The sequence below is a fragment of the Heloderma suspectum genome, chromosome 2, assembly GCF_057233095.1.
Source record: "Heloderma suspectum isolate Gila_16-S chromosome 2, 16-S_ref, whole genome shotgun sequence".
Taxonomy (NCBI): domain Eukaryota; kingdom Metazoa; phylum Chordata; class Lepidosauria; order Squamata; family Helodermatidae; genus Heloderma; species Heloderma suspectum.
Genome location: NC_139459.1, coordinates 404,803,833 through 404,831,790, shown reverse-complemented (window position 1 = coordinate 404,831,790; position 27,958 = coordinate 404,803,833). Strand labels below are relative to the sequence as shown.

General features: G+C 52.8%; 2 protein-coding genes across 3 annotated transcripts in view; one reads left to right on the top strand and one right to left on the bottom strand.

The window, feature by feature from the left end:
- The window catches only part of LOC146356729 (H-2 class II histocompatibility antigen, E-S beta chain-like), a 122,141-nt gene extending 110,971 nt beyond the window's left edge, over positions 1–11,170 (bottom strand). For both annotated transcript variants that reach the window (XM_084831925.1, XM_084831926.1), the window contains exons 1-2: positions 10,722–11,170; positions 4,323–4,601 (exon numbers count right to left, since the gene is read on the bottom strand). In XM_084831925.1, the coding sequence (XP_084688051.1) occupies positions 4,323–4,601; positions 10,722–11,163 (721 nt within the window). In that variant the 5' untranslated portion in view covers positions 11,164–11,170. The remainder of the gene's footprint in view (positions 1–4,322; positions 4,602–10,721) is intronic.
- A 445-nt stretch (positions 11,171–11,615) lies between these two features.
- LOC146356728 (H-2 class II histocompatibility antigen, E-D alpha chain-like) lies at positions 11,616–22,115 on the top strand. Its single transcript, XM_084830274.1, has 6 exons — positions 11,616–11,715; positions 12,132–12,647; positions 14,006–14,263; positions 18,509–18,790; positions 19,654–19,810; positions 21,392–22,115. The coding sequence occupies exons 1-6, from the start codon at positions 11,616–11,618 to the stop codon at positions 21,393–21,395; spliced, it is 1,317 nt and encodes a 438-aa protein (XP_084686400.1). The 3' UTR covers positions 21,396–22,115.
- The last annotated feature ends 5,843 nt before the right edge of the window (positions 22,116–27,958 follow it).

Below are 27,958 nucleotides of genomic sequence, written 5' to 3'. Positions count from 1 at the left end.
GATACAGCGAGGAACAAGACAAGGTTGCCCACTGTCACTGCTATTGTTTATACTGGTTCTAGAATTATTGAACGGAGATAGAAGACAAGATGATCGAATTACAGGAATAAAGATTAAAGGGGAGAAATATAAGCTGAGGGCTTTTGCAGATGACTTGGTGTTCATGTTGGGAGAACCTTTAAAGGGAATTGAAATCTTAATGGAAAATTAAAAGAATTTGGAGCAGTGGCAGGGTTCAAAGTTAATAAACAGAAAACAAAAATTTTAACGAAGAATATGAATGTCCAAGAAAAAAAAGTTGATGGACAAGACTGGCTTCCAAACTGAAAAGAAAGTACAGTCTTTTTGACAAATATGACTTGTATGCTTTTTCAAAATAACTATGTTAAAGTGTGGAATGAAATTAAACAAGACCTATTAAAATGGGAAAAATTACAGCTATCACTTTTGGGAAGCATTGCAACGATTAAATGAATGTACTACCTAGAATGTTATTTTTCTTTCAAATGATACCCATTATTACATCGGATTTACCTTATGTACAAATCTTGAAGAGAATTTGTATAAGATGATGTATAGATGGTACTTATATGTCACCGTTTAAACTGTCTAAAATGTATAAGGGTGCTTCTGGAAAATGTTCGAAATGTGAAGATCAAGAGGGAACGTTTTATCATTTACGGTGGACTTGTAAAAAACCGAAAACATTTTGGGAACGAATACAGTCTTTAGCTCAAAGAATATTAAAGAATTAAAGCCAGAAACTTTTTTATTGGGACTAACAGATAAACACATAGAAGAGAAGGGGGAACCCTCTTTCTCTGCATGACAACAGCTGCAAGGTTATTGTATGCACAAAAGTGGAAGAATGAAACAATGCTAACTGGGAGCGAGTGGATCGTGAAAATGATGGAGCTGAGAGATGGCAGAACTTACTATTCTAATTAAAGAAGGGTCAAGAACTAAATTTACGTTAGAATGGAAACCTTTTATAGAATTTGTACAAGAAAAAGAGGGAAATGATATCTATGTATGTGGATTTTGAACTTTGAGATGGTTGATTCTGTCTTTTTTTGTTGTTAAAATTAGGAGAGAAATGAGATAATGTCTGTGAACTCAATATATGATTTAACTAAGACAAGAACTAGAGAATAATAATAATAATAATAATAATAATAAGCATTTGTTGTGTAAGGGGAGCCAAAGGTAGATATCTTACAATCTTAAGAGATATTTTAGTGTATGTGTATTGTGTGTTTTTGCTGTTGTAGTTGTTTTCTTTTAAAAAATAATTATATCCAAAAAAAAAAGGGAAGTGTGCATAGGATTCCAGCACAAGTTACGTTTGCAGGGAGGTTTGCACCCTGATGTTACTCAGAAATAAGTCCCGAGTTGTGAGCATGGCACTGCAGGCTTAAGACAGTGCCTGCCCAATTCTAGTCTAATAAATTGACTACCTTTTCAGCTCAGTCCGATAAATGTTTTGTGTTTTGTTTTGTTTCCATTTTGCATGAACTCTAGGTTCAGTGATGAGGGAAAGACACTTAATGTATGCTCAGAGTTTCTCCATAATGTAGCCCTAATTTTGAAAACAGACTAAATGGCTGAATCCTGGTGAAGTCTTGGCACAAATGAAGTTATGGGGAGGAAGATACAATGAGAACTTGTGCATAACAATGAAGAGGTAGAGGACAGTTGCGCAAAACAAGACATCTGTTTTGATGAAGAGTTGCTGGAGGATGGTAGGATGAGGAGGGATGGTTGCACGGAGGGGAATGCAATTGGTAGCCATCTGTCAGGGTGCTCTGACTTGGATTCCTGCATGGACTCGATGGTCTTATAGGCCCCTTCCAACCCTACTATTCTATGATTCTATGATTGCCTGGGGGACACCTCTAATGAACTGTGCATTTTCATACAAATCTCCCCAAAAACTATTGGGGTGGGGTTAAAGGGAAGGGAAAGCAAATCACTCCCTCCCCCAAATTGGAGAACTCCCCTTCCAAATAAACCACTGCTCCTGTCCTTCTGAAACTTGACTGGTTTCTTACTTAGGGACAAGAAAGGCTTGAAGAAGGAAATTACTTAGGCTGCTGCAATTTTCAGAACGATGGTCCGCAAGGAACATAGGGAGAGAAGTATGTCCCCTTTTGGAGACCTCCAAATGTCAAGGCCACCCTTGCATAAAAACCCTTGTGGCTCTGTCATTCTGAAATTTGGCAGACATGATCTCCTCTGAAGGGGCAATGCATCCTGACATTTTTATCCAATTCTTCCAAGGAAGAAAAATGTTATCGGCAGTTCCCTTTAAAAGAAAATCAAAATATAAACCCTGCACCTATCTTTCTGACATTGGCCAGGTGCAATCCCCTTCTAGGGGGCTGCTACGCCTGAAATGATCATCCAGTTCTGACCAAGAGAAAGAAGTCACCGTTTGTTTTCTAATTTCCTGTGGTGGTCAACAGGAAGCATAAAGCCTCTTTTTTCCAAACCTTGATTCAGGTCTGGTGCTGAGCTGAAGTGGACCGAATTGTTCTGAGCAGAAGCAGGATGTTTTCCAAAATGCTGAACTGGGGTCTGACTTGAAGTGGAGCGGGGGTGAGTGCACATTTCTTATGTATGTATGTATGTATGTATTATGTATGTAATCTATACATACACAGAGAGAGGGGGATGCGCTTAGACTCTGACATACATGTATGCAAATTTGTGTTATGGGCCTGTGCCCCGAACCTGCTAAGAACCTAGCAACGCCCCCGCTTGAAGCCCAGAACACTCAGCTGAGATGGACACACCTGTGGCTGAGTGGGGTCTGTCCCTGCAGCCGCAGTTTTCTCTCGGGCAAGTGGGTCACAGACACACTTGTTCAGAGAAGAGAAACAGGCTAGTCGGACGGAGCAGGTCTCCCATCTCACACTGATCACAAAGCAAAGCAGTGAAGTGTCAGCTACAAGGGTCTGGAATGGGGTGTGGCAAAATGCTGTGGTGTCAAAGTTTTGTTAACGTAGAGAAAGATAGAAAGACTGGCAACAGGTATTCAAAAATCTATTTCAGCTAAACGGTTCGGCTTCTGCCCTCAGTAGCTGTGCTGTTAAAGTTGTATAATTTGAAGAAACGGGCTTGGATAGTCGGGTTCTGAAGGCAGCTGACAGTTGGGGATAAAAATAGTAAAGCTGTTTCCAGCACAAGCTTCGGGGCTCTCGAATGAGTGTTTTGTGGCGTGTCTCCCACCCTGTAGAACCAGGAAATAACCAGGCAGGTGGAACCTCTTTGCCTTGACATACTAAAACAGCTTTTATCCAAGAAGGCTTTTGAAAAGGTCCTGTTGAGAGAGGGCTGAGTGGAGCTTAATTTTAAATAGGAACTGTATCGCTGCTGCCTTTACTTGGCTTCTTGTTTGTTTGTTTGACAGCCAGATAAAATGAAGAATGAAAATTATCACACTGCCTGTGCCTTAGGGGTTTCCTAGAGGAATGACTCAGGGCCTTTAGATGGCGGTGGAGTTTTATTCCTGCCTCATGTTCCTGCTTTGCTGAACTGTACAGCTGTGCAGCGTGTGACCCTGGGCAAGTTTACTCGGGGGAAAGTCCCCCCGAGTTAAAGGGCACTTCCTCTCAAGTACCCTTGCACAGGATCGCACATGCATTTTGGGTTTGGTGTGTGTGTGTGTGTCTGTGTGTGTCTGTGTGAGAGAGAGAGAGAGAGAGAGAGAGAGAGCGCCACACACACGTTTTGAGCTGCCCTCTGCCCCTCAGCGCCCCGGGGATGTGAGCTGGTCCTTTGCTGAAGGGGGTGGAACGGGCTGGCGCTGTTTCTTCCTTTCGCGGCTGTGCTCCGAACTGAAATGTTACTGCGTTAGTTAATCACGGTTTTGTTTCGACCTGGATGCGTGTGTGTGTCGGTTCGCGGCGTTGTGTTCCAGGGCCGCGGGCTTCCCTCGGGCGCAGCACGGCAGCGGCGGAGGCTCGCGGGGCCCGCACCGACGCGCCCTGGATCCCAAGGATGCTCGCGGGGCTCCGCCTCGGCCCGCGGACGGGCCCTCCGGACGGACGGGCCGCCCCCGCTGCCGCTCTCGCGCCGGCCACCTGCTCCGCCCTCGCGCCCCAGGGAGGGTCTCCCGCCAGGGGCCCCGCCGCCAGCGCCTGGAGCGGAGGCGCTGCGCAGCCCCGGCTCCCGGCGCTCCCTCAGCCGCCCGCCCGCCCGCCTGCCCCGCGGGCCGAGCAGGGGGCGGAGGGGCGCGGGCGGCCGGGCGGGCGGCGCCCCCGGCTCGAGCCGGCGCCGTGCCCCACCCGCTCCTCCGGGCCGGGCCGGGCCCCACTCACCCCGCCGCGCGTGGGCGAAGGTCCCGTCGATGGCGTAGTTGTGCCGGCAGAAGTAGTCCACCGCGGCCCGCGCGTCCTGCAGAACCTCCCTCTGGCCGTTCCAATACGCGGCTGTCGGCTCCCCCAGCGGCGAGAGGGCCTCGTAGACCCCGCGGTGGCTGTCGAAGCGCACGAACTCCTGCCGGTCGTAGAAGTACCTGTCGAGGAAGCGCGCCTGCGGCTGCCGGCCCGTCCCGTTGGCGAAGCGGCACTCGTGCTTGGCCTGGTGCAGGAAATGCCCTGGGGAGGGGCGGCGGGGGGGGAGGGAGAGGAGGGTCAGGGGGGAGAGCTCCCGGGAGGCCCCCTCGCCCCGCCCCGCCCCTCATCCGCACGCCGCCCTTGCAGGGGCTGCCGCTGCTTCTCTGCCCCGCGCCAAGAGTGCAGGCTGCGCGAGGGAGCAGGAGCCCCCCCAGGTGGGTTCCTGTTAAAAGGGGGGGTCCCGGGCTCACCAAGGAGAACGCCCTCCCTCCTCCTCCCCCCCTCGTCTCACGCATAACAGGGGAAAGGGGTAGACCGGCAACGCCACTGTTCGGAAACGGGGCTTCCACATCCCGCCAGACTGTCTTTTCGGGAGGGTGCAAATGAACCACATTCGGACACCCATCCCAGGCCATAGCCTGTACCAGGGGCGCCGTTAGAGAAGAGCCCACCTGGGCACGGCACGGATCTTTTGAGCTGTGCCCGGGATCAGGGCACTGACTCTGCCAAATTTCAGGCAGTTAGGTCCAGTGGTTTTAGTCACAGGTAAAAGTTGCTATTTCCAAGAAAATCTGTCAAAGTAAAGAGCTATAATTTTTTTGTACTTCCACATAAATTCATGGAGTTTGGGGACCTAGCAGGCCCTATGAAGCGGACTGAACCTGCCAAATTTCTGACAGGTAGGTCCAGTGGCTTTTGCGCTAGCCATGCGAAAAGTTTCCTTTTCTCAAAGTCTAAAACAAAAAGTAAAAACTGTCAAGTCACCCAGGGGATTCGAGATCCTAATCAGAAGGTGTTTAAGGTGACCATTAGGAGGTCACTATCCCTCATCTCTGGTGCAGGGTTTTTTTGAGGTCCAAAAAACCTCTCTCCCCCTACTTTTCTGTTCTGCTCTTACATGCCCACTGTTGGGAGCTTGCCTGCAATGAAATTTTGAAGAGGGAGAAGGAAGGGAAGAAAGAGCTCCATGTGAATGACTGAAAGGTCCCTTAATACACAAGATAGGGGACCCCGCAGTCCAACATCCCCTGCAGATGTGTTGGACTGCAGCTCCCATAATGCCTACTGGTCAAAGTAGTTTGGACCTGAGCATATGGTGAAACATGATAGCCAGCCAAATAGACCATAGCAGAAGGTTTGGAAAGGAGGATCCGTTCCATGCCCTACACATGGGGGAGGGGGGGGCTTTTCTAGCCCAGACTGCTGCCCTCTCCTCAGTCTCTTGCATTCAATAAAGCAAGTTTACGAGTACAGCATGTTAATCTGGTACTGAAAGGGTTAAAGAGCGTGGCTGACAAAGAGTGAAGATGCCCAGTTTGACCTGGAATGGTTGGATGATCTGATGAGGGTTTGGGGGAGACCTACAAGAAGAGCCCCCAAGAGATCCCAGATTCATATTCACAAATCGGTCTTCTATTCCAGACTCTTGGCCCCTGGGTGAGAAGAGCTTGAAGTGCAGGACACGGAATCATGGGCTCAAGTGACAGGAAGCCAGATTCCGGCTGAACATCAGGACAAACGTCCTGACTGTTAGAGCAATACGACAGTGGAACCAGTTACCCGGGGAGGCGGTGGGCTCTCCCACGCTGGAGGCCTTCAAGACGAGGCTGGACAGCCACCTGTCAGGGATGCTCTGACTTGGATTCCTGCATTGAGCAGGGGGTTGGACTCGATGGCCTTGTAGGCCTCTTCCAACCCTATTATTCTATGATTCTAAGTTTGTACTCTATTCCAATTGATGTAATTTCACTACCTGAGACTCTGAGATTCTTGGACCATGGTCTTCGCAACAGGGACAAAGGATGTCTGGCAGAAGGCGGGTGGCACCTCACAAGTGTTGGATAACAGGAACAAGTCTGCATGCTTCCAGACACTAGGGGGCCATAGAGGATGTCCTGTAGCTTGATCAGTTCCTGTTTTCCTGCTCCTTCCCATTCCTCTTCCTCCTTTTCCTCTGCCTCTGCAACAAGGACCATGTGGCCACTCCCTGAAGGAAGCAACCATATCTCATGCCTCCGGTTACTTACACTCATGTATGCAGCTTTAGGGGGTGCTTGTAGTTAAAAAAAAACATGTTAGATAGCCTTCTCTGATGATGTGTATAAAAGCACTAATAAAGGAATAAAGTAAGTTGATTTGAATGTCTTGGCTCTAGCCTGCGTTTATTGCCTCCAATACTAAATGCTGTGTTGCCACACTTTCTCTATCAAAAGCAACTCTGCTGTAAGTCACACCAGGCTTTCCAACAAAAAGGACTGGGAAGAATGTGTTTGGCAGAAGTATCACTTTAAATTAAATCCTACAGGGGAGGGCGATGAAATCCCAAAAGACAGCATGATGCCAAATTCTGGGGACAGAGTGTGAGTGGAACCAGGACGTCAGTGCGGATACCCACAGCTAGGGAGGGGGTGGGGTGTACACCCAAGCCTTCTGATGTCTTTACCAATTCACAGTATGGGGAATGAACAGGATGAAGTTGAAAACTTAATACAGGAAGAGAAATATGATTGGATTTAATTTGATTAATCGGAGCATGGGAGGTCAGCTGAGAGCATGTGGGTAAAAATAAAAGAGAGGGAAATAATAGTGATACCATTGTGGGAGTCTGCGACAGACCCCCAGGCCAGGCAGAAGGCCTGGGTGATGCCCTCTCAGGCCAGATCGCCAAACTTCCAAAGAGAAACATAGTCGTACTGTGAGACGTCAACTGCCCTGTTATCTCCTGGAAGTCAAACTCTGCTAAGAGGGCAGGGTCAAATGCATTCAAATTCCAAATTCTTATCAAAAAATAAGAGGGCAGGGTCAAATTCCGTACTCGACTGGCTGGTGCTTTCTTCATCTGAAATGAAGAAATGAAATGAAATGAAATCTTCATTTCTTCAGGCTGGGGGGCTAGCTCTTTCGGTCCCGGGGCAGGATTGTCTCCCAAATGACGCCCGGTGGGCCAAATGCCAGCTCTGCACACACACCCTCCAGACTCTTAGAGGGCAGCAGGTTTAATAACGCTCCAGTGAATAACAGATGCTGCCCCGTAACCATGCTGAGGTGCAGTCCATCTTGCCTGCTCTGTTCCATTGTGGCTGTTGTCAAGAGGCCAGAAAAGACCTGGCACATCCCGTCGCACAGTTTTTCCCTAGCTGCTCTTTTGAGTCCCTTGTGACTATTTTGCTCCGGGAGAGAGCGGGGGACAGGAAGGCCTGGCGTGCTCTGGTCCATGGGGTCACGAAGAGTCGGACACGACTTGATGACTGAACGACAACCAATAAGTTAATTACTGAGAAAGTGACTAAATTCCTGAACCTGGTTATCCTCACTAGACCACTTATGATTGTTTGATTATATTCCACATGGAGACAAATTAATGTTTAGTTTGTTATAGATTTTGTATCCCTCCATTTTACTAATATGTATTTTCTGTATTTTCTTAATTATGTATTATTTTATTAATATATGTATATTTAATATGACATACTAATGGTCTGCTGACTGTAAATAAAGACTGATTGACCACTCTGCCCCTGATGCCCCTCCCCCTGTTTTTCAGGGGTGCCTGCTTTTTTTCTCTGCGGAGAAAGGCACAGAGCTCCCTGCCTTTCTCTGCACGGAAAGTGACTCAGACAGCGCTTGCAGGAACCTGCTCGTGCAAGCAGCGGCTTCATGTAGTGGTTCCTTCCCTCCCTGCTCACGGGCCAAACAGGGTGGGAAGGGACTCAGACAGCACTCGCACAAGGTGGCCCCTGCAAGCACCAGCTGAGCTGAGCACCTTCCCACCGCACTTGCATCTCCAGAGGGGCACGAGTGAGGCAGGAAAGGGCTCACGGCAGAGCGGAGCAGGAAATCCGCAGCTTGTCTCTGATCGGAAACAGCCAGCGTGGGGAAACAGCGTGGGGCTTCCTCTTCCCCTGGAGGCGGGGCTTGGAGGCAGGGGGCAGGACCCACGGGGGGGGGTGCAACCTTCTGTAGGCCAGACTGGACCTCCGCGTAGGCAGGATTACGCCCCTGGGCCAGGGGTGGTCCTCCTCTGATCAATAAGGTGGAAGGAGAGACATGGAGAACAGCTGGCCTGATCATCACCAACTGGGACAAACTGGTTGATGAGGGGAAAATAGTGGGGACCTTGGGGGGAAGTGGCCACATCTTCTTGGGGGTCATGATAGCCTAGGAAAGGGGAAGATGTGCACGCTAGGCGAATGTCAGTAAGTTGAAAGAAAACTGGGTGTGAGCCCCATGGGTAGAAATGCTCCAGGAAAAAGGGAGTTCAGGATGGGCGGGAGTTTCTTAAAAGCAAGGCACGCATCTGGGAGGAGGAGCTAACCCTCCAGTATCTCCGCATACTCTGTCCACTTCAGACTAACAAAATTAATTTCAACCGAGATAAATACAAAGTTCCACATTTCAGTAGGAAAAATCAGATGGAAAAAAAACCAGGATGGGGTGACACCTAGTTTGACCACAGTTGGTGTCCAAAGAATGCAAGATCTCAGGACACCACTAGCGAAACGTGAGTCAGCAGTGTGATGTGATGGCTAAAAGGGCTAGTGCAGTTCTGGGCTAGCGCAACAGAAGTAAGCTGGCCGGTTCATGAGAAGTAAGGGTGCCACTCCTCTCTGTGTTGGTCAGACCTTGCATGGAGTATAGTGCAGGGCGCAGTCATCGCAGTAGATCAGCAAACTGGAACTTGTGCAGAGGAGGGTGGCAGAGATGGTGAGGGCCTGGAGACCAAGTACTGTGAGGAAAAGTTGAAGGGGCAGGGTGTGTCTACCCTGGAGAAGAGACAATTGAGAGACTACAAGATCGCCATCTTCACTCATTCGAAGGGCCGCCCCATAGATGATGAAGCAAATTTGTTTTCTGTTGCACCAGAGAGCAGGATTCAAGCCAATGTGTACATATGACAAAATCAGGGATTTTGAATGAACATGAGGAAGGGCTTCCTTGTGGTCTGAGCTGTTTGACAATGAGGCGCGATGCTTCAGAAGGTGGTGGGCTTCTTCAGTAGAGGGGCTTAAGCAGATGCTGCATGGCCACCTGTCAGGGATGCAGGAAAGTCGCAGCAACAGCAGCGAGCTGAACTAGATGACCTTTAAAGTCCATTCCAAATCTAGCTTTGTATAACAGAGGAATAAAAGGGGACTATTTCATAAGAACATAAGAGAAGCCCTGATGCTGGTTTAGACCAAGGTCCATGTAGGCCAGCATTCTGTTCTCACAGTGGCTAACCGCATGCCCCAATGGGAAGCCCACGAGCAGGGCAGGAGTGCAACAGCACTCTCCCACCCATGTTCCCCAACAACTGGCATTTAGGAGAGGGCAAAATGCCTCTCAGTCCTAAAGGAAATCAACCCTGAGTGCTCATTGGAAGGACAGATACTGAAGCTGAAGCTCAAATATTTTGGCCACCTAATGCAAAGAGAAAACTCCTTGGAAAAGACCCTGCTGCTGGGAAAAATTGAAGGCAAAAGGAGAAGGGGACGGCAGAGGATGAGATGGCTGGATAGCATCACCGATGCAATGAATATGAACTTGAGCACGCTCCGGGAGAGAGCGCAGGACAGGAAGGCCTGGCGTGCTCTGGTCCATGGGGTCACGAAGAGTCGGACACGACTGAACGACTGAACAACAAAAATGCCTCTGGTCCTGGAGAGAGCCAATAGCCGTCACGACTAGAAGGCGCCTAAGTACGTAAAGGGGGATCTCTGAGCGCGCTGTTGTGGATTGCGAACGAGGGACCGGGCAGGGGCAGTTGCTCCGGAATAACTGACCCCAAATCGTTAGCTCAAAGTGGAAGAAGTTGCGAGGCGAAGAGAACAGGACAAAGGAGCGGGAGGGACAGACAGGGTGGGCGGAGGGAGATACAGGACTCCAAGCAGGGACAGAGGGACCAGCTCAGAGGATGAGCGAGGAATCGGGGGTTGGGAGTCCTGTGGTTCCTTGGAAGCACCGTCCTTGACACCAGTTTTAATGATGGGGGGGGGGGGTCTTGTGACCCGCTTTCTCTCCTTCCCACCCAAAGGTGAGCTGCTGTTTCTCTGCTGGATGGGGGGGGGCATGTTTCTCTGCCAGCCCCACCAGAAGACCCTTTTGCTGCTCGGGGGGGGGGGGCTCTGAGGGCACTTTTCTCCTCCTGCCGGCACCCCCCCCCCCCGCCCCGTACTTGCTCACCTGGAGGCTGGTCCACGCTCCGCACCCCAGGGGGGAAGGCCGCCACCATCCCCACCGCAAGCAGGACCCCAAAGCCCCTGGCGCACCGCATGTTCCGGCGGCGGCGGCAGCAGGGAGGAGAGGGGCCGCTCCTTCGCCCCCGGCTCCGCAGTGGGGCTGTCTGCGCTCGGCCCCGGGGAAAACTGCTCCCCACCGCCAAGCGGGGGCTGGGCCGTGCCCGCGCCGGGCCAATCGGCTTCGGAGCGGAGGCGGCGTCATCAGTCGCTGGGCAGGGGAGCCCCGAAAACGTCCCGCTCCGACGGGGCCCCCGAGCGCCGGAAAGAGGCCGCGGCGCGGAGATCCGCGGCGGCGGCTGCCTGGGCGCGGCGTCGCTCTGTACTCGCTGCTCGCGGCTTCTCGAGGTGTTGCTGGGAGCTGCCCTGAACTCCGGACCGCCGCTCATCCGGAAGACCGAAACGTCCACGGAGGCCCGGGCGCCTGAGGCCCTTTGTCGCGGCGGGAGCTGTGGGCTCACGACGCCCCCCGCCCGCTGCAGTCCCGCAGGCAGCCCGCCCCGCTCACCCACCGCCCAGCCCTCTGCGCCGCGCCCCAGTTGGCCGCGGGTTCGGCTGGAGGTTTCGGAAGAGAGCCGCTCGGTCAGCGGCTGAGGAAGGGCCGAGCGCTGGAGGGTCCTGCGCCCAGCTGCGGCCGGCTCCCTCCAGGCCGTGCCGCTGGAGATCGTCGCTGCTGATCTCGACGGGGGCGGTGGGTCTCCCGGTCACGGAGGGAGGAGGGTGGGCCCCACGCGCAGCGCCGGGTGCGGGGACATCGGCGGGCAGCGTGGGGTAGCGGCTGGCGTGTTGGGCCGGGACAGGGACAGGGAGTCCCCACGAAGCTCACGGGTTGCCGGGGAACATGGCGGGGGGGCGCTGTCGCTCCCCCGCCTGTCTGCGGGTCTCCCATCGACAGCTGGCCGGCCCCTGGCTGAGCAGAACGGTGGACGGGATGGACCCGGGTCAGATCCAGCCTCAGGGCTCTTCTGATGTTCTCCTGGTGGCTTGGGCCGGTCACAGACTCTCAGCCTAACCTACCGCACAGGGTTGTTGTGAGGATAAAATCATTCATGCACCCATCTCATTTCTATACCGCCCAACAGCCGAAGCTCTCTGGGCGGTTTACAAAAATTCATACCAAGGAGCACACAATAAAGCAATGTGAAACATATAAAACATTAAAACCAGAGTAAATGGAGAGGAAGGGGGCCGTGTACACCGCCTTGGGTTCCTGGCAAGAGGGGGAAAGGTGGGACGGCAACGTAATAACCAATCAATGAATCGCATTTCAACTTGTAACGTTTTGGCCTTTGTGAACCGCCCAGAGAGCTTCGGCTATGGGGCGGTGTAGAGAGATGAGGACGATGGACAGCGTTAGGCGCCTTGCGCTTGCTGGTGGGCCCCCCCTTGAAGCGTCGGACACATAAGCGACCACCTCCAGCATCGCTCTCCCTCCTCCCTCGGCAGGCGCCGGCGCGGGAGACCCCGAGGCAGCTGGACGGGGGGCGGGGGAGAGGCCGCGCGCCCTGTTTGTCCCCTAGGCGGGAGGACGGAGCCCGCCCCGGTCCCGGGCCCCTCCGCCCGCCCCGGCGTGCGCCCCCTCCTCGCGGGCGGCGCTGGGAGGGGCTCCTCTGCCCGCCCATTCCGCCCCGCCCCCTCGGCCGCAGGAGCGGGCTGGCGCGTCGGCCCCGCGGCTCCTGTGCGCCTTTGCGCGCGCTCGCTCGCTCGCGCCGTGCCGTGCCGTGCCGCGCCGCGCCGCGCCCGCGTTTCCCGTCCGTCGTCCCTCAGCCCGCGGAGATGGCGGCAGCCGCAGCAGGCGGAGGCGGGGGGGCCCTTGGCCGGCTGCGCCTCTGGGGGCTCCTCGCGCTGCTGCCGGGCGCCGCGGGAGTGACAGGTGAGAGGGCCGGGGGGGCTTCGCGCCGGGCAGAGCAGGGCAGGGGGGAGATGGGCCGTGGCGGGACCCCCGGACGTGCCCGCACCCAGGAGCGGGGGGCGCTGCGGGAGGCACGTGCTGGGCGCGGGGGTCTCTGGCAGCGACAGGCCCGCGCAGGGCAGGGCGCGCCAGGGCGAGTGCCCGCGGGAGAGGGGCGCGGGAGCGGGGGGCTGGCCCCGGCCCCCCCTGGCCAGGCGCCTGGCCCGCGCGCGGCTCGGAGGGCGCGGGAGCCGCGCCAGGGCTTCTGTCGTGGGAAGACTGCGGGGCGGGGGCGGGGGGGCTGGCACGGCCCCACCGCGCAGGAAGAGCCCCGGACGCAGCTGCGCTCGCTGGCGCGGGGAGCGGCGCGAGCCCGGGTCGGGCCTTCAGTCGGCGCGGTCTCTTCTCGTCGGGGAGGTCGTGCGATGCCAAGCCGGCGACCCGCGGCCAGCGAAAGGAACGGGGTGTGCGAGGGGCAGTGAGGCGATTCTGCTTCCGGGGAGGGAAGGAATTCGGAACCAAACTCCCCTCCTTGAAAGCACGCTGGGCTGGCTGCCTCGTGCGGAAACCCCGGGGGCTCCGGGGAAAGGCGGCCCGCCCAGGGGGGCCATACCGGCCCCTCCGGCCCTCCCCAAGGCAGGACGCTCTCTCTCCGCCCCAGCGCCGCAAACGGGAGCGCAGCCGCAAGATGGATCCGGCTTCATCCATTTCCCCCACCCGATATGGTATCTTCGTCTGCGTGTTTACCCGTTTTAAAATTGCTTCTCACCAGCAGCTGCCACAGGCAGGACGTGTGTGTGAATGGTGTGCGTGTGTGAAAAGGGCGAGCGTGTGAGTAGGGCATGTATGTGCGTGAAGGAGGTGAGGATGTGTGTAAGCGTGTGCGCATGAGCGTGTGTGTGTGTGTGAGAGAGAGAGAGAGAGAGAGAAGGGGGGGCGACTTCTGTACCCCTGATTTAATTGCTGTATCAGGCGACAAACACTTCAGATTAGATCAATTGATTGATCATGCATTTCCTTGTTAGAGCCCCTTTTCTCCAAGGAGCTCAGGGCAGGGTTCCTCCCATTTTATCCTCACGACAAGCCTGCGAGGTAGGCTAGGCACCTGGGGTGGGGGACAGTGACTGGTTTCTTGGGTCCGAGCCCAGGCACACTGGTTTGAGTGCCAAAAGCACACAGGCTAACTTTCTGGCCTACCATGGCTCTGGGATGTTACTGCTGGAGGGCATTTAAAAGTGGGCAGCACGCGGAGCCTTCCTCGGCGCTCTGCAGGTGTCAGCCTTCCACCCTGCTCATTCTCGTGTCCTCCCTTCCCCCCACCCCGCCCCCCTTCTGCGCAGTGGAGGACACTCTGGTGGAGCTGGACTACTTCCAGGAGAGTTTCCCTTCCGGGAAGGAGTCCGGGGAGTTCCTGCAGAACTTTGATGAGGAGGAGACCCTCCACGTGGACTGGGATCGGAAGCAGAACGTGTGGCGGCTGCCCAACTATGCCCAGTATGGTGATTTTGATGTGCAGGGGGCCCTGGCCAACCTGGCCATCATGAAGAGCAACCTGGAGATCCTGATGAAACGCAGCAACTGGACCCGGGCCCAGAACGGTACCAGACAGCCTGGGAATCCCCTCTCCCTCCCCCCTCCTTCCCCCATTTACCTGGACTTGCCCCTCTGCATCCCCTGAGCTCCCTGTGATGTTTATGTGTGCGAGAGCTGACCATCCAAGATGAATTATCTTCTCCCTTAATCACCCATTAAATGAATCATAGAATCACAGAATCATAGAATAGTAGGGTTGGAAGGGGCCTACAAGGCCATGGAGTCCAACCCCCTGAACATTCCTCGCTGGTGGCTAAGCCCTGCTGAAGGGAGGGCAGTGCAGGGCTTCCTGGTCACTGGTCTCTCCTGCTTCCCCAGCAGCACTGTGGGGTGGGCAGGGTGGGGGACAGCCCCCAATTCACCTAGCCACGCTGCAAGGGAAGAAAGGCCTCCACCCACTCACACCGCTGCATTGGCTGCTGCTGGTGCAGGGGGCAAGGGAGGTGGTCCCAGGCATGGTCTGAAGGCACATGAGACAGCCGCCTTGCTGAAGCTAAGCATAAAATCATAGAATAGTAGGGTTGGAAGGGGCCTACAAGGCCATCGAGTCCAACCCCCTGCTCAATGCAGGAATCCAAGTCAGAGCATCCCTGACAGGTGGCTGTCCAGCCTCGTCTTGAAGGCCTCCAGTGTGGGAGAGCCCACCACCTCCTTAGGGAATGGGTTCCAGTGTTGTATTGCTCTAACAGTCAGGAATTTTTTCCTGATTCTCAGCCGGAATCCGGCTTCCTGTCACTTGAGCCCATTATTCTGTGTCCTGCACTCTGGGATGATCGAGAAGAGATCCTGGCCTTCCTTTCTGGGACAACCTTTCAAGGACTTGAAGACTGCTATCCTATCTCCCCTCAGTCTTCTTTTCTCAAGGCTAAACGTGCTCAGTTCTTTCAGTCTCTCTTCATCGGGCTTGGTTTCCAGTCCCCTGATCATCTTTGTTGCCCTCCTCTGAACCCTCTCCAGTTTGTCTGCATCCTTCTTAATGTGCGGTGCCCAGAACTGGACACAGTACTCCAGATGAGGCCTAACCAGTGCTGAGTAGAGGGGAACTAGTACTTCCCGGGATTTGGAAGCGATGCTTCTATTAATGCAGCCCAAAAGAGCATTGGCCTTTTTTGCAGCCACATCACATTGTTGGCTCATATTGAGCTTGTGATCACCAACAATTCCAAGATCCTTCTCGCTTGTAGTGTTGTTGAGCCACGTATCCCCCATCTTGTAACTGTGCATTTGGTTTCTTTTTCCTAGGTGCAGAACTTGGCATTTATCCCTATTAAATGTCATTCTGTTGTTTTCTGCCTAGCGCTCCAGTCTCTCAAGATCACATTGAATTTTGTTTCTGTCTTCCAAAATATTAGCTGTCCCGCCCCATTTTGTGTCATCTGCAAATTTGATCAGCATTCCCTGCACCTCCTCCTCCAAGTCATTCATAGAAATGTTGAAGAGCACTGGGCCCAGGACTGAGCCCTGTGGTACCCCACTCGTTACCTCTCCCCAGTTTGAGAAGGTCCCATTGAGAAGCACTCTTTGAGTCCGATTCCGTAGCCAACTGTGGATCCACCGGATCGTTGTTTCATCTAGCCCACTTTGAGCTAGTTTGCTCATCAGGAGATCATGGGGCACTTTGTCGAAAGCTTTGCTGAAGTCGAGGGATATGATGTCTGCAGCATTCCCACGGTCTACAAGGGAGGTGACTTGATCAAAAAATGAGATCAGATTTGTCTGGCAGGACTTGTTTTTGACAAATCCATGTTGGCTTCGAGTCATCACGGCATTGTTGTCAAGGTGCTTCCAGATGGATTCCTTTATCATCTGCTCCAGAATTTTCCCAGGGATTGATGTCAGACTGACTGGTCTGTAGTTCCCAGGTTCCTCCTTTTTACTCTTTTTGAAGATAGGGACAACGTTAGCCCTCCTCCAGTCATCTGGCACTTCCCCCGTCCTCCATGATTTCTCAAAGAGAATAGACAGCGGTTCTGAGAGTTCCTCTGCCAGTCCCTTTATGACTCTAGGATGCAGTTCCTCTGGCCCTGGAGATGTGAACTCATTCAACGTAATTCAAATTACTTTTAAGCAGGTCTGGGTCTGGTCAGTGCTTGGAGGGGAGACCACCTGGGAACCACAGGTAGCCACCTTGAGTTCCAGGATGGAAGAAAGGTGGGATATAAATGAAATAAATAAATGTATAAATAATAAACCACCCCTGCTTGGAGCAAGGTGTGTACTAGAGGAGAGGATCCATCTCTCTCTCTCTCTCACACACACACACACACGTCTCCAACTACCCAGCACTTCTCTTCCCCTTCCTTGAGACTCACCAGCCAGGCTAAGAACTGCTGTGAGCACAGCCCTCCTCAAACTGTTGGCTCTAATGTTGCCCTGAGCAAGTCTGAATTCTTCAATGTAACAGCAAAAGAAGAGTCCTGACGCTGGCTCAGACCACAGTGGGCCCATCTCGTGCAGCATTCTGTTCACACAACCAGCTGCCCCAATGGGAAACCCACAAGCAGGACAAGGGTGCAACAGCACCCTCCCACCCATGTTCCCCAGCAACTGGTCTCCATAGGTGCACTGCCTCGGATACAGCGTGCCTATGGAGACCATCAGGACTAGTAGCCATGGATAGCCTTCTCCTCCTCCAAGAATTTGTCCAATCCCCTTAAAAAGCCATCCACATTGGTGGCCATCATCACATCTTGTGGCAGTGAATTCCATAGGTTAACTATGTACTCTGTGAAGAAGGACTTCCTTTGATCCATCCTGAATCTCCCACCAATCAGCTTCATGGGATGTAGTATTATGGAGTGGGGGGGGGGACTTCCAAATCTATCCACTTTCTCCACACCACCCATAGTTTTATATGTCTCTCCATCCTTACTGGCATTTTTTTTCTAAACTAAACAGCCTCAAACGTCGTAACTTCTCTTTATAGTGGAGTTTCTCGAGAGGGAGGATGCTGTTGCACTCATGTCCTGCTTGTGGGTTTCCCAGGCTGGTTGGCCACTGTGGGAAGAGAATGCTGGACCAGACAGACCTTGGTCTGATCCAGAATCAGGGCTCCTCTTATGTTCTTACATGCTCCAGGCCCTGGATGGTCCTTTTCTGTCCCTTTTCCAGCACTACAATATACTTTTTGAGGTGACCAGAACTGTACACAGTATTTCCAGTCTGGTCACAGATTTGGGTAGAACCATGCACTTATTTCACGTGCCAGCAAGGTTATGCTCAAAATCCTGCAAGCTAGGCTTCAGCAGCATGTGAACCGAGAACTACCAGAAGTACAAGCTGGGTTTCGAAGAGGCAGAGGAACTAGAGGTCAAATCGCCAACATTCGCTGGATCATGGAGAAAGCAAGAGAATTCCAGAAAAACGTCTATTTCTGCTTCATTGACTATGCCAAAGCCTTTGATTGTGTGGATCACAACAAATTGTGGCCAATTCTGAAAGGGATGGGAGTACCAGACCACCTTACCTGTCTCCTGAGAAACCTGTACGAGGGTCAAGAAGCAACAGTAAGAACCAGACATCGAACAATTGGAAGTTACATTTTCTATTTCTTTCCTAATGGTCCCCAATGTAGAATTTGCCTTTTTCACAGCAGATGGACTGATATTTTCACTGTTCCAGTGTGCATCACTTTACAGACACTGAAGCACATTTGCCATTTTAATGTCCATTGAAATGGCTGTTTGGGGAAACCCTTTTGAAGCTCTTTCTTATCCCTTTTGTTTTTACAGTCTGAATAACTGGGTGTCCAAATGTCCATAGTATGTGCCTTTTCCCCTAAGAGCACAAAAGGTCTTATATTCCCACAGTCTCCCAGATTCTTGAACACATGTGAGCATTCTTGCACGCTTGGCAACAATGTTAAGTGGTGAGGGGGCACAACACTTTGTCCTTGCTCAGAGGCATTGCCTAACCTTCACAGAAAGAAAAAAGTGGTCACCGCTAATGTATGATGTGTGTGGGGGGGTGAGTTCTATTCCTAACTCCCACCCCCTGGAGGGGGGCTCAATGGCAGCCTTTTGAAAGCTCCCCTGGGTTAGGCATCACCTGTATAGACTAAGTTACAGCCCATTTCTTCTGAGATATTCCTGTATATCAGTGCAGAATGGCTGCCCCGAGGAGGCATCAAGGAACAGAAACCCCAGGCTTCTGTGGGGACGCTGATTCCAGCCAGGGACGGGGTCACATGGGGTCAGTGGGGGATGAGGCTTCTGACACAGGTGATCACAAACCTTGTCCATCTTTCTCAGTCGCTCCTTCGGCAACAGTGTACCCTGAAAACCCCGTGGAGCTGGGGGACCCCAACGTGCTGATCTGCTTCGTGGACAAGTTCTCTCCCCCAGTGCTGAACATCACGTGGCTGAAGAACGGGGAGGTGGTCTCCAAGGGCGTGGAGGAGACAGGTTTCTACCCCAGCATGGACAACACCTTCCGCAAGTTCTCCTACCTCCCCTTCATCCCGGAGCAGGGAGATGACTACATCTGCCGAGTGGGCCACTGGGGCCTCCCTGAGAGTCTGAGCAAGATATGGTGTAAGCAGCGTTTGGCCTCGCTGTGCTTTATGTCTTAAGAACTATTTGAACGTATTTTGCTAGCTGTGGGGGGAGAGTAAGGAGCTATGCAGTGTCCTACTCAGCCCCTTTGGGGCATTTCATGAAATACTGCCACTTACTTTCAGTTTCAAGTTCATCTTAAGATCTAGTAACTTGCATAGTCTTTTGTTTTAATGAAGTAAAATGCAGGATTCTCAGGAGGACCCTGAATTCTGTGCGCACAACTCCCCTTGTGTTGTGGGGTCATACAAACCCATCCTGGGGTATCAGCGACATGTAGCTCATGGGCATCCTTTGGGGCAGGGGGCAGAGAACGGGGGCAGAGAACGGGGGCAGAGAACGTTCTCTTTCATTCCAGAGAATGGGGGGGGAGTCGTTACAGTGGTGGGGGCGAGGGAGGAGCAGGGCCAAAATCTCAAAAATAGCAGCATCTTTTCCCTTACAGCTCTTATGGCCAGTAACTGAGCCTAAGGAGAGGTATTTCAAGAAGGGGGGGACAGAGAGAGAGAGACTGTACAAAAGCTGGGAAATCAGTCGTTGGGGGGAAGGGGTGACAGAGGAAGGAGGTGTAGCCATCTGGAAAACCCCAGAAGGCCAGATTTGCCCCACATGCCTGAGGTTCTGCACCCATCCTTTGGGAGGACAGGTAGAACACGACAGAAGGCCTTTCTGGGGCAGGAAGAGGAGAAATGGGTGAGCTTGTTCTTCGTGGGGCAAGGTGGTGGGGGGAGAAGCAGGACTCCTAGGTTCTCTCCTCAGCTGAACAGGACACGTGGGTGGGGGGAGACACATGCACGCACTGAGCCTGGTCTTACCCCTGCCCTGTCTTTCCCCGCACCCAGATGCCAAGGCACCAACGCCCATCCCCGAGACGATGGAGAACGTGCTCTGCGGCCTGGGCCTGGCTTTTGGCACTCTGGGCATCATCGCTGGCCCCATCATTTTCTTCAAGGCCATCCAGGTGAATGACAGCAACCGGCGCAGCAGAGGTGGCCACATGTGAGTCAAATCAGGTTATTTATGTCTTGATGTACAACATTGTTACCCTGCTCTTCAGCCAAAAACAGCTCCCAGAGTGGCTTACAAAGATTAATAATATCTGATTATTAATAATAATCTTTGATTATTATTAAGAGAGCTTCGGCTATTGGGCGGTATAGAAATGAAATAGATAGATAGATAGATAGATAGATAGATAGATAGATAGATAGATAGATAGATAGATAAATAGATAAATAGATAAATAGATAAATAGATAAATAGATAGATAGATAGAAAGAATAATGCCAGTCCTGTGCTCAGGCTTACAATCCACAGGACATGACAGAAAAGGAAAAGTGGTTGGGAGGGAGGGATGATATGGTCTTGTGTCTAGGGATGAGGCAGTGAAGGACTCTCTACAGCCCCAGGGGCTTCCTCCGCTCTGGAAGATGCCCTCCAACTCCAAGCCTGCATTGTTCAGCCTTTGATGATGAATTATTTGAAAGGCCTGGTTGAACAGAAAGTTCTTCACTGGGTGCCAAAAAGACCACGGGGATGGCACCAGGCAAAACTCCCTGGGAAGGCTGTTCCATAACAGGGGGGCCACCACTGAAAAGGCCCCCTCCTTGGTAGATGCTTGCTTTACATCATTTGGTTTGAGGCCCTCAGAGTAGGGCCCCTGAGGAAGATCGTAAGTTTGAGGCTGGTTCCTGTGGAGAAGGCGATCTTTCAGGTAACTGGGTCCCATGACATGTAGGGCTTTAAAGGTTAAAACCAGCACTTCAAATTGGACCTGGAAACTAAATGGGAGCCAGTGCAGCTGATCAAGCACAGGGGTCTTGTGGCCAACCCCCCCTCCCCCCCGTTGCACTTGGTGATCCAGCAGCCCTCTTTTGGATCAACCACTTTTAAAGGCAGCCCCACGTGCAATGCATTGCAAAAACAGGAGGGTGCCAGAGCCTGAGTCACTGTGGCCAAGCCATTTCCATCCAGGTAAGATCACAAATGGTGCATCAGCCGATGCTGATAAACAGCGCCTCGAGCCACGGGGTCACTTGGGCCTCTAAGTACAGTGCTGGCTCAGTAAGTAATGGGCGACTTTGGGGAGGGCCATGTGGTTAAGAAGGGAGGTTTCGTGTGGAGGCAGCCAGAGGAACATCAGGAGCTGCCTGGTGCGGAGTCAGACCCTGGGCCCATCGAGGCCAGTGTTGTTGACACTGATGGGCAGCAGCGGCTCTCCAGGGCCCAGGCAAGAGTTTTTCCTGCCCTTCCTGGAGATGACAGAGACTGAGCTGGGGACTTTCTGCATGCAAAGCAGGGGCTCCACCACTGAGCTACTGAGGTGGCAGGGTGGGGCAGGAAGGTGTGAGAAGCAGGGGCCATGGGATGGCAGCCAGAGATGAGGGAGATGAGGGGGCCCTCTCTCTTCAGCCCCAAGGTCCAGAAACTCACCTTAAACTTTTTTCCAAAATGATGAGCATTTGATGCTCTAGATACCACATGCCACACCAGACAGCTGATGACACTCTGCACAAATTGCAGATGTGCAGAATATATCCAGCTGCTGGTAACCGTGGAGCCTCTCTCATTCATTTTCAGATAATCAAGGAGCAGGTGGCCAACTCCTCTCCCTGTGAGCCTCTTCTGCAAGGCCCTTCACTGCCTCTCTTGCTTGCCAAGACTGTCCTGCTAGACTCACCTGGAAGAAACTGGGACTTGCTCCCCTGCAGCACCCAGCTGGCATCCCGTTGAGGAAAGGAGAACTGATGCAACAACCTTGCTGTTCCACTAGCATCTGTCACCTGGAAACCCTGCGCTCTGGAATGCAAGCATTGGCCACATAGGGCTCATATGTGCAGCGCTTTTCAGAAGTGTTTCTGCTTGCCTTGTAATGGGATGAGGACCTCTGCGGGGTCCCCCACCTCACTATTCACTTCTCAGATTTCACTAGGCACCACTTCCACATTTTCAAGTCTGACATCCCAGTTAAAAGAGCTGGAAACATATGGGGGGGTGGGGTTACAATAGAAGGTTAATGTTTTAGAATGCTAAATTCTGCATAGAGAGCAAGGCACAGAATACCCATGGCCCTGCTGTGTGAGTTACGTGGCTCAGGAATGGTTACTTCTCTGTATTTTTAGTTTTACTTACATTATCCTGCAACCTATGTTATTATCATCCATGTAAAGTGCATTGAATCTTCCTCTGCAAATGTTCCAGACAGCATCTGTGCAATCCTAAATCTACCTTTCTTATATGCTTCCATATTTTTTAAAAAACAAAACTCTGATGAATAAAATTTACATTTTGGGGATACATTTTCAGCTATGTTGATCTTCTTTTAAGTTCTGGATGAGTTTTACTGTAACATAAAGCCAAACAGTTCAGGGAACAGCTGTTTTGCAAACCATGCAATAGAGGGGAGCAGAAATAGGACAGACCATTTCCTCCTCCTCCAAAGAGACATCATTAGAAATCCGCCCTTCCTGATTGGAAAGGTGGATTAGCGGGTGAAGGGTGCCTTTTCTGGTATCTTGCCCTGATAATTTACTCTCCCTATTTAGTCCCTGTTTTTTGCCTTGCACGCAGTTAGTCCACGCAGCTGGAGTTGTCATTCTCCCAGATCCAGCCCCCTCCCCAGAGAATCCCCAGGAGTTCAGTATCTCGGAGAGGGAGACGCATCCATCCCTTCTCGTTCCAATGCTTGTGCAGGAGGACTAAGGCACCGCATAATACCCAGTGGGCTATTTCACACATTGCAGCTGCTGAGACCTATTTTGAACTGTTGGTAACTTTTTGTAGGACAATTCTGATTTCGGGGTTGAGGGGGGTATCTTTAATCAAAAGCACAAACATTCATCTGGGTCTTAAATTGGTGGATGACCAGCTTAAATTAGAACGTTTAATAAGCACTGGAGGCCTTTGCAAAGCTGTTTTGCACCTTCCCTCCCTCCCCTCCCCCAGATATGCTCTTCTAGCCTGCAGCAAGCTGGGAGGTTCGGGGATGATAAGTGTTGGTTCTTGCAAAAGTGATGCCTTCCTTGCCCAGCAACGGATGAGCAGGCAGTCTTGAAGCCTGTGACTGGCACAGCTTCAGGAAAGTCCCTGGCCAAACTCGAACAAACACCATCAAGCCAAGCCCCTCGTCGGGTGACAAGCCAGGGCTGGAAAATTCCTGGCACAAACCCAGCGTGCAAAAAGGGGAAGCACGTTGGCGCTGGTGAAACACCACGGCACAGTGTGAGTAGCAACAGACCTGCTTCACCCCCAGGACTAGCCAGAACTGTTCTTCCTTCCTTTAAAAAGAACAAGAACAACAAGATGCCATTTTTCTAATTTTCACCCCTAATTTCAGTAATTTAATCAGGCCCAACGCAGGTCAAATACTGCACACATGGCTGACTTTTTTCTTTTTAAAAAAGTCCCAAAGCCTAGAAGCTTTGCTCTACCCCCATTGCCCCAGTCCCAGAGTTATGCATTAGTTTACTGAGGCTACTCCATACTGAAGGAAATGTACTCTGCACATGCTCAGAGGTAACTCTTATCACCACCACTTATTCGAGCCAGAGTTGAGTACTACTGTGTATGTAAAAAGGTTATTAGGCTAAATCCTGGCAGGCTTTGGGTCAGATTAAGCTCTGTTGGCACCTCAAAGATGAGAAAGTAGACTCCAGTGGGGTGTGCCATGAGCTAGCTGAGAGAAGCAGCAAGATGGGACCCACCACAGCATTTCTTGCACAGAGTTTCGTGCACAGCAGACAGCTCCCAGGGGGAGATGCGACCCAGCCTCACACTGTCCTGGATTTTAGGAAATAGCTGATTTTGCTTTATTGGACTTGCTGGGACGACTATTGAAAAAATGCCAACCCACCTCTCTTAGAATAATATAATCTGTCTTATTATGAAATGCAAATGCCAAATATTTCATGATAAGTAAGAAATGTAAATAGGTAAGAAGTATTGTAGTAAAGTGTATTAAAGTGAATACAGAGGGCTCCTTCACTCGGAGCTTTTATGCTGCGATTGAGATTGCTCCTTCACGGAAGTTTGCGGGCTCTTTACATGACGCCGTGGTCATCCCAGGCATCTCCTGCACTTAAATGCCCTTTGTTCTGTTTTTAAATAGATCGCAGATAATGAGCCATCAAATTACCCCGCTGTGTTCTGCTTCAGTTTCCTCCATGAAAGGAGTTAAAGCGGCAAGAAGAGGAGCGAGATCGATGGAAGATAGTGGAAGATTCAGATACGGGGAGAAGGGGGGGGAGCGCATGTAAAGGGAGTCAGTGGTCATCCGGCATTTAAAACGGAAGCAGAAAGCCCTGTTTTAAATGCAGGGTTTTAGGCTGGTGAAGAGATCCCCTTTGCTAGATCAATAGACATGGGACGCTGCCTCTGTGGTACCACGTTAGAGCCTTGGTCCACCTAACTCAATATTGTTTCCACTGACTGGTAGCAGCTGTCCAGCGTTTCAGAAAGGGGCCTTTCCCAGCCCTACCAGATGCCAGGAATCGAACCTGGGACCATTTGCATGCCAACCATGGGCTCCCCCACTGAGCTACAGCCCTTCCCCAAAGCTCCATCTCACCCAGCGTCCTGTTCCCACAGGAACTAACCAGATACCTCCAGGAAGTCCACAATCCAGACATGAGTGCAATAGTTTAAGCGGTCCACAGCCTCTGAGCCTGAATTTAAGTAGCTACTCCCCCCCCCCTTTTTCCCCTCTTTTTCTTGTTTTCTTTTGTTGAAATTTTACAATAAAGAATTAAATTAAGAAAAAACCCCGAGGGTTCTGTTATCCACTATGGCTCATAGGTGATGACACGTCCAGAGAGCTTCGGCTATGGGGCGGTATAGAAATGTTAATCCCCCTCCTCCATGAATTTGCTGAATCCCCCCTCCAAGCCATCTGAGCTGGTGGCATCTTTGCATTGCATCGTGGCAGCGAATCCCACACATTAATGATGTGTTGAGAAGAACTCCTTTTGCCTGTCCATAATATACAGAACTGACTATGGTCACTGAGGAAATCAAACTGGAATATGTTCCTTTGGTTTAATATACAGTAATTCCCAGTTTGTATAGTTAGAGCTTCCATTGCAAGTTTCTGCTTTTTCCCTGCCGGCTGATTGGAAAAGGAGAGGCGCGCCCAGCCGCTGAGCCCTGCGCCCTGGGCCAGCCCGCCCGGGAAGGCGGCCCCGGCAGCCTGCTGAGGTGCCGGAATGCCAAGGGTGCCTCTCGGCTCTGCTCAGCGCCTTGGAGACCCCCGGCGGCACTCTGAGGCTGACCCCTTTCCCGGGCGTGCTTAGAGGTGGGACACAGCAAGCAAGGAGAGACGCAGCAGACGTTCGCTGGGCAAACGACGGCGCGCCCTTCTCCTGCTCGCCCCGCTGCCCTCCCGCGTGGCCCTCCCTCCTGCCCCGCGCCCCGCCCTGGCAGCTGGTGCACCGTCCGGAGGGCCCGCGCCTGCCTCTCCGCGAACAGCCCCCTCCGGCCCCGGGCCCTTCCGTCCTGCCCAGTCCGCCGACGGGCAGAGGCCGACATCGCCAGGGGGACTCGGACGGGCGCTGGCTGGTCGGGTGCATACCAGGACAGGCGCCGGGCGTGAGCCCCCCGCGCCCCCCGCCCCCCGCCCCAGAGGCACATGTCCCGTCTGTGCTATGCGCTCTGTATGTGCTCAGGGGCACGGTGCTTCCCAGCCTGACTGCGGGGGGAAGAAACGCGCTCCCAGGCGCTGGGCCCAGCACGTGAAGCTGGCTTCCCACACACAGCACCCCGCCGCTGCGCAGTGACTGAGCCCGCAGCTGAACCCAAAGGCCGACGCCGGCAGGCCTGCTTGCCGAGCCTGGGCCCAGAGCCGCTTCCCGAAACGGCGGAGGCAAGCTCTGCGGCAGGCTGCGGCACGGCACGGCGCTGCGCGCAGGGGCGCGGCAGCATTTTCGGCGAGGCGATGGGAGAGAGACGGCTCTCCTTCGGCGGGAAGCCGCCCCAGCTCTCATTTCATACCTCCCGGAGACTGAGCCTCGACGCAGGTTCTGTTAGGGGCCCGCTCCCACCCCCTGCCCGGCCGTACATCCCGAGGAGGCCCAGGTTAGGCTGTTTGGACCTTCCGTGCCCAGGCTGAACCCCACCTCATCACTAGCATTACTAATGAGGTGATGAGGTAAGGGTCAGGTGGTGGAGTCCTCGTATAGTAGAATGGACTCTACCACTGGTCACTTTTTAAAATTAAGGTACTGAAATTAAAAATGAAATTAAGGAAAGAGGATCCTGCTCAGACGTGATCGTTTTGAATATCTTGCCGTTGTGCTTCTCTATGTCTGTATGTATGTATTATACTTCTATACTGCCCAATAGCTCAACAGATGCTAAGACCCAAGAGGGGGGAGGTTACTGCCCAGGGCCCTTTTCGGTAAGCCCCCACTTTCCTGAGAACAGCCCCCCTTTGGCTCTTGGACCCTATCCGTCCTACCCGATCCGCTAACACAGTGAGGTCAGCTAAGAACCACCACGCTGGCTCAGGCCACAGGCCTCTCTGGCCCAGCATCCTGTTCCCAGAGTGGTCGCCCAGAGGACGCAATGGGGAGCTCGCAAGCGAGACCCTGAATGCAACGGGACCCTCCTCTTCATGTCCCCAGCAACTGCCTCTGGTCCCGGAGGTGTTTGTTTTCATTTATTTTAAATGGTTTTAAGGCCACTTTTAAGGGTGGAGCCCTCCCAAGATAAAAACAATACAAAACATGCAAAAACAAGTGCGGAGGCGATACATATTCAGTAAAATACTATAAAAACAGAAAAACACCCCTAAAACTTGCTGCCCACGGGTTATGGAAAGGGTAGTGAAAACAAGCAGGGATTCAGAGCCTTCCTGAAGACCTGCAAAGAAGGCGAGAAAGGCTTCTGCTGATGACCTCAGAGTGCAGGCCGGCTGCTCCTAAATGGAAGTGGCTAAAGCGGGAGGCATGGCAGAGTCACAGCCTGAGACACCATCGCTCTGTAGCTCTCTGCAGTGACATAGCAAGGAGAGGGCAGATACTCCCCCCCCCACACACACACACACGTAGGTCACTGGGTCTAGGCATCCCCCTATCCATTCATTTTCAGTTCTCTGCTGGCGGATGCCACACCTCTGGGCCCATGGCATCCCCCCTCCCCTGCCCCCAGCCCCAACAACATCCTTCCTTTCCCAGAGTCCCCCTCTGGCAGCAGACACAACGCTGCAGAGACGCTCAGGTTACGCTTCCCCATGCACCAAACTGCACTCAGCGTCCAGGGAAATGAAAGAGAGAAACTGGCCACGATCCAAGCAACTGTGGTCAGCAAAGAGGGAAACAAAACCCTCCCCACAAAGCCATTTCAGCTTTCACCCCACCCACCCAACCAGTGCAGTCCTCCCCCCCCCCCGCCCCCATCCCGGCCACTGGGGCCTAGCTGCATCACCAGTTCCTCTGGGAAGGTGCCCTTAGGAACGATGGAGCTGGATGTAAACACAGGAAGTCTAACCCAGAACAAGTGAGCAAGCAGCCAAATGGGGCCAGAGCAACGGCTCTGGCCCCATCTGGCAAAAGGGGGGCCTTTTCATGGATTCTGTTTTCTCCTGCTCGCCCTGCGCACCCTCCCTGGAGCCAGGAAGGAATCTGCGCCTGTCTTGGGGAAGGTTGCCTTCCTTTGCAGCATGCGGCTGGGCTCGTTTGCGCAAGCCATCTGGGGGCCTGCCCCTGAAGGTGACCAGCTGCCGCTTCACCTGAAGCCCCACAGTCCCTCGCCAGCACTAGTCCATCCTTGGCAACATGAGAGCCAGCGTGGCGCAGTGGCGAGAGTGCTGCACTGGGAGCCGGGAGATCCGGGTTCTAGTCCCTGCTCGGCCATGAAGCTCACTGGGTGACTCTGGGCCAGTCACAGACCCTCAGCCCAACCCACGTCACAGAGTGGTTGTTGTGAGGCTAAAATGGAGAGGAGGAGGACGATGTAAGCTGCCTTGGGTTCCTTGCAAGAGGAAAAAGGGTGGGATAGAAATGTAATAAATAAAATAAAATAAACATTCCCCCCTCCTGGATCCGCTTGGAGAATTCGGGGGGGCAACGGCTTTGCTGGCACTCTCTCATTCCCCCCGGCCTGCGCCATGGCCTCTCTCCCAGACCCTGTGCTCACCTTGAAATGGGCCAGCAG

What these genes read in the sequence shown, in the direction of transcription:
- LOC146356728 (XM_084830274.1), top strand. Translation starts at nt 11,616, where the DNA reads ATGGCGGGGGGGCGCTGTCGCTCCCCCGCCTGTCTGCGGGTCTCCCAT. An exon ending in GGTGGACGGGATGGACCCGG is followed by an intron (nt 11,716 to 12,131) that starts GTCAGATCCAGC and finishes GGACAGCGTTAG; the next exon opens with GCGCCTTGCGCTTGCTGGTG. An exon ending in GGGCGCCGCGGGAGTGACAG is followed by an intron (nt 12,648 to 14,005) that starts GTGAGAGGGCCG and finishes CCTTCTGCGCAG; the next exon opens with TGGAGGACACTCTGGTGGAG.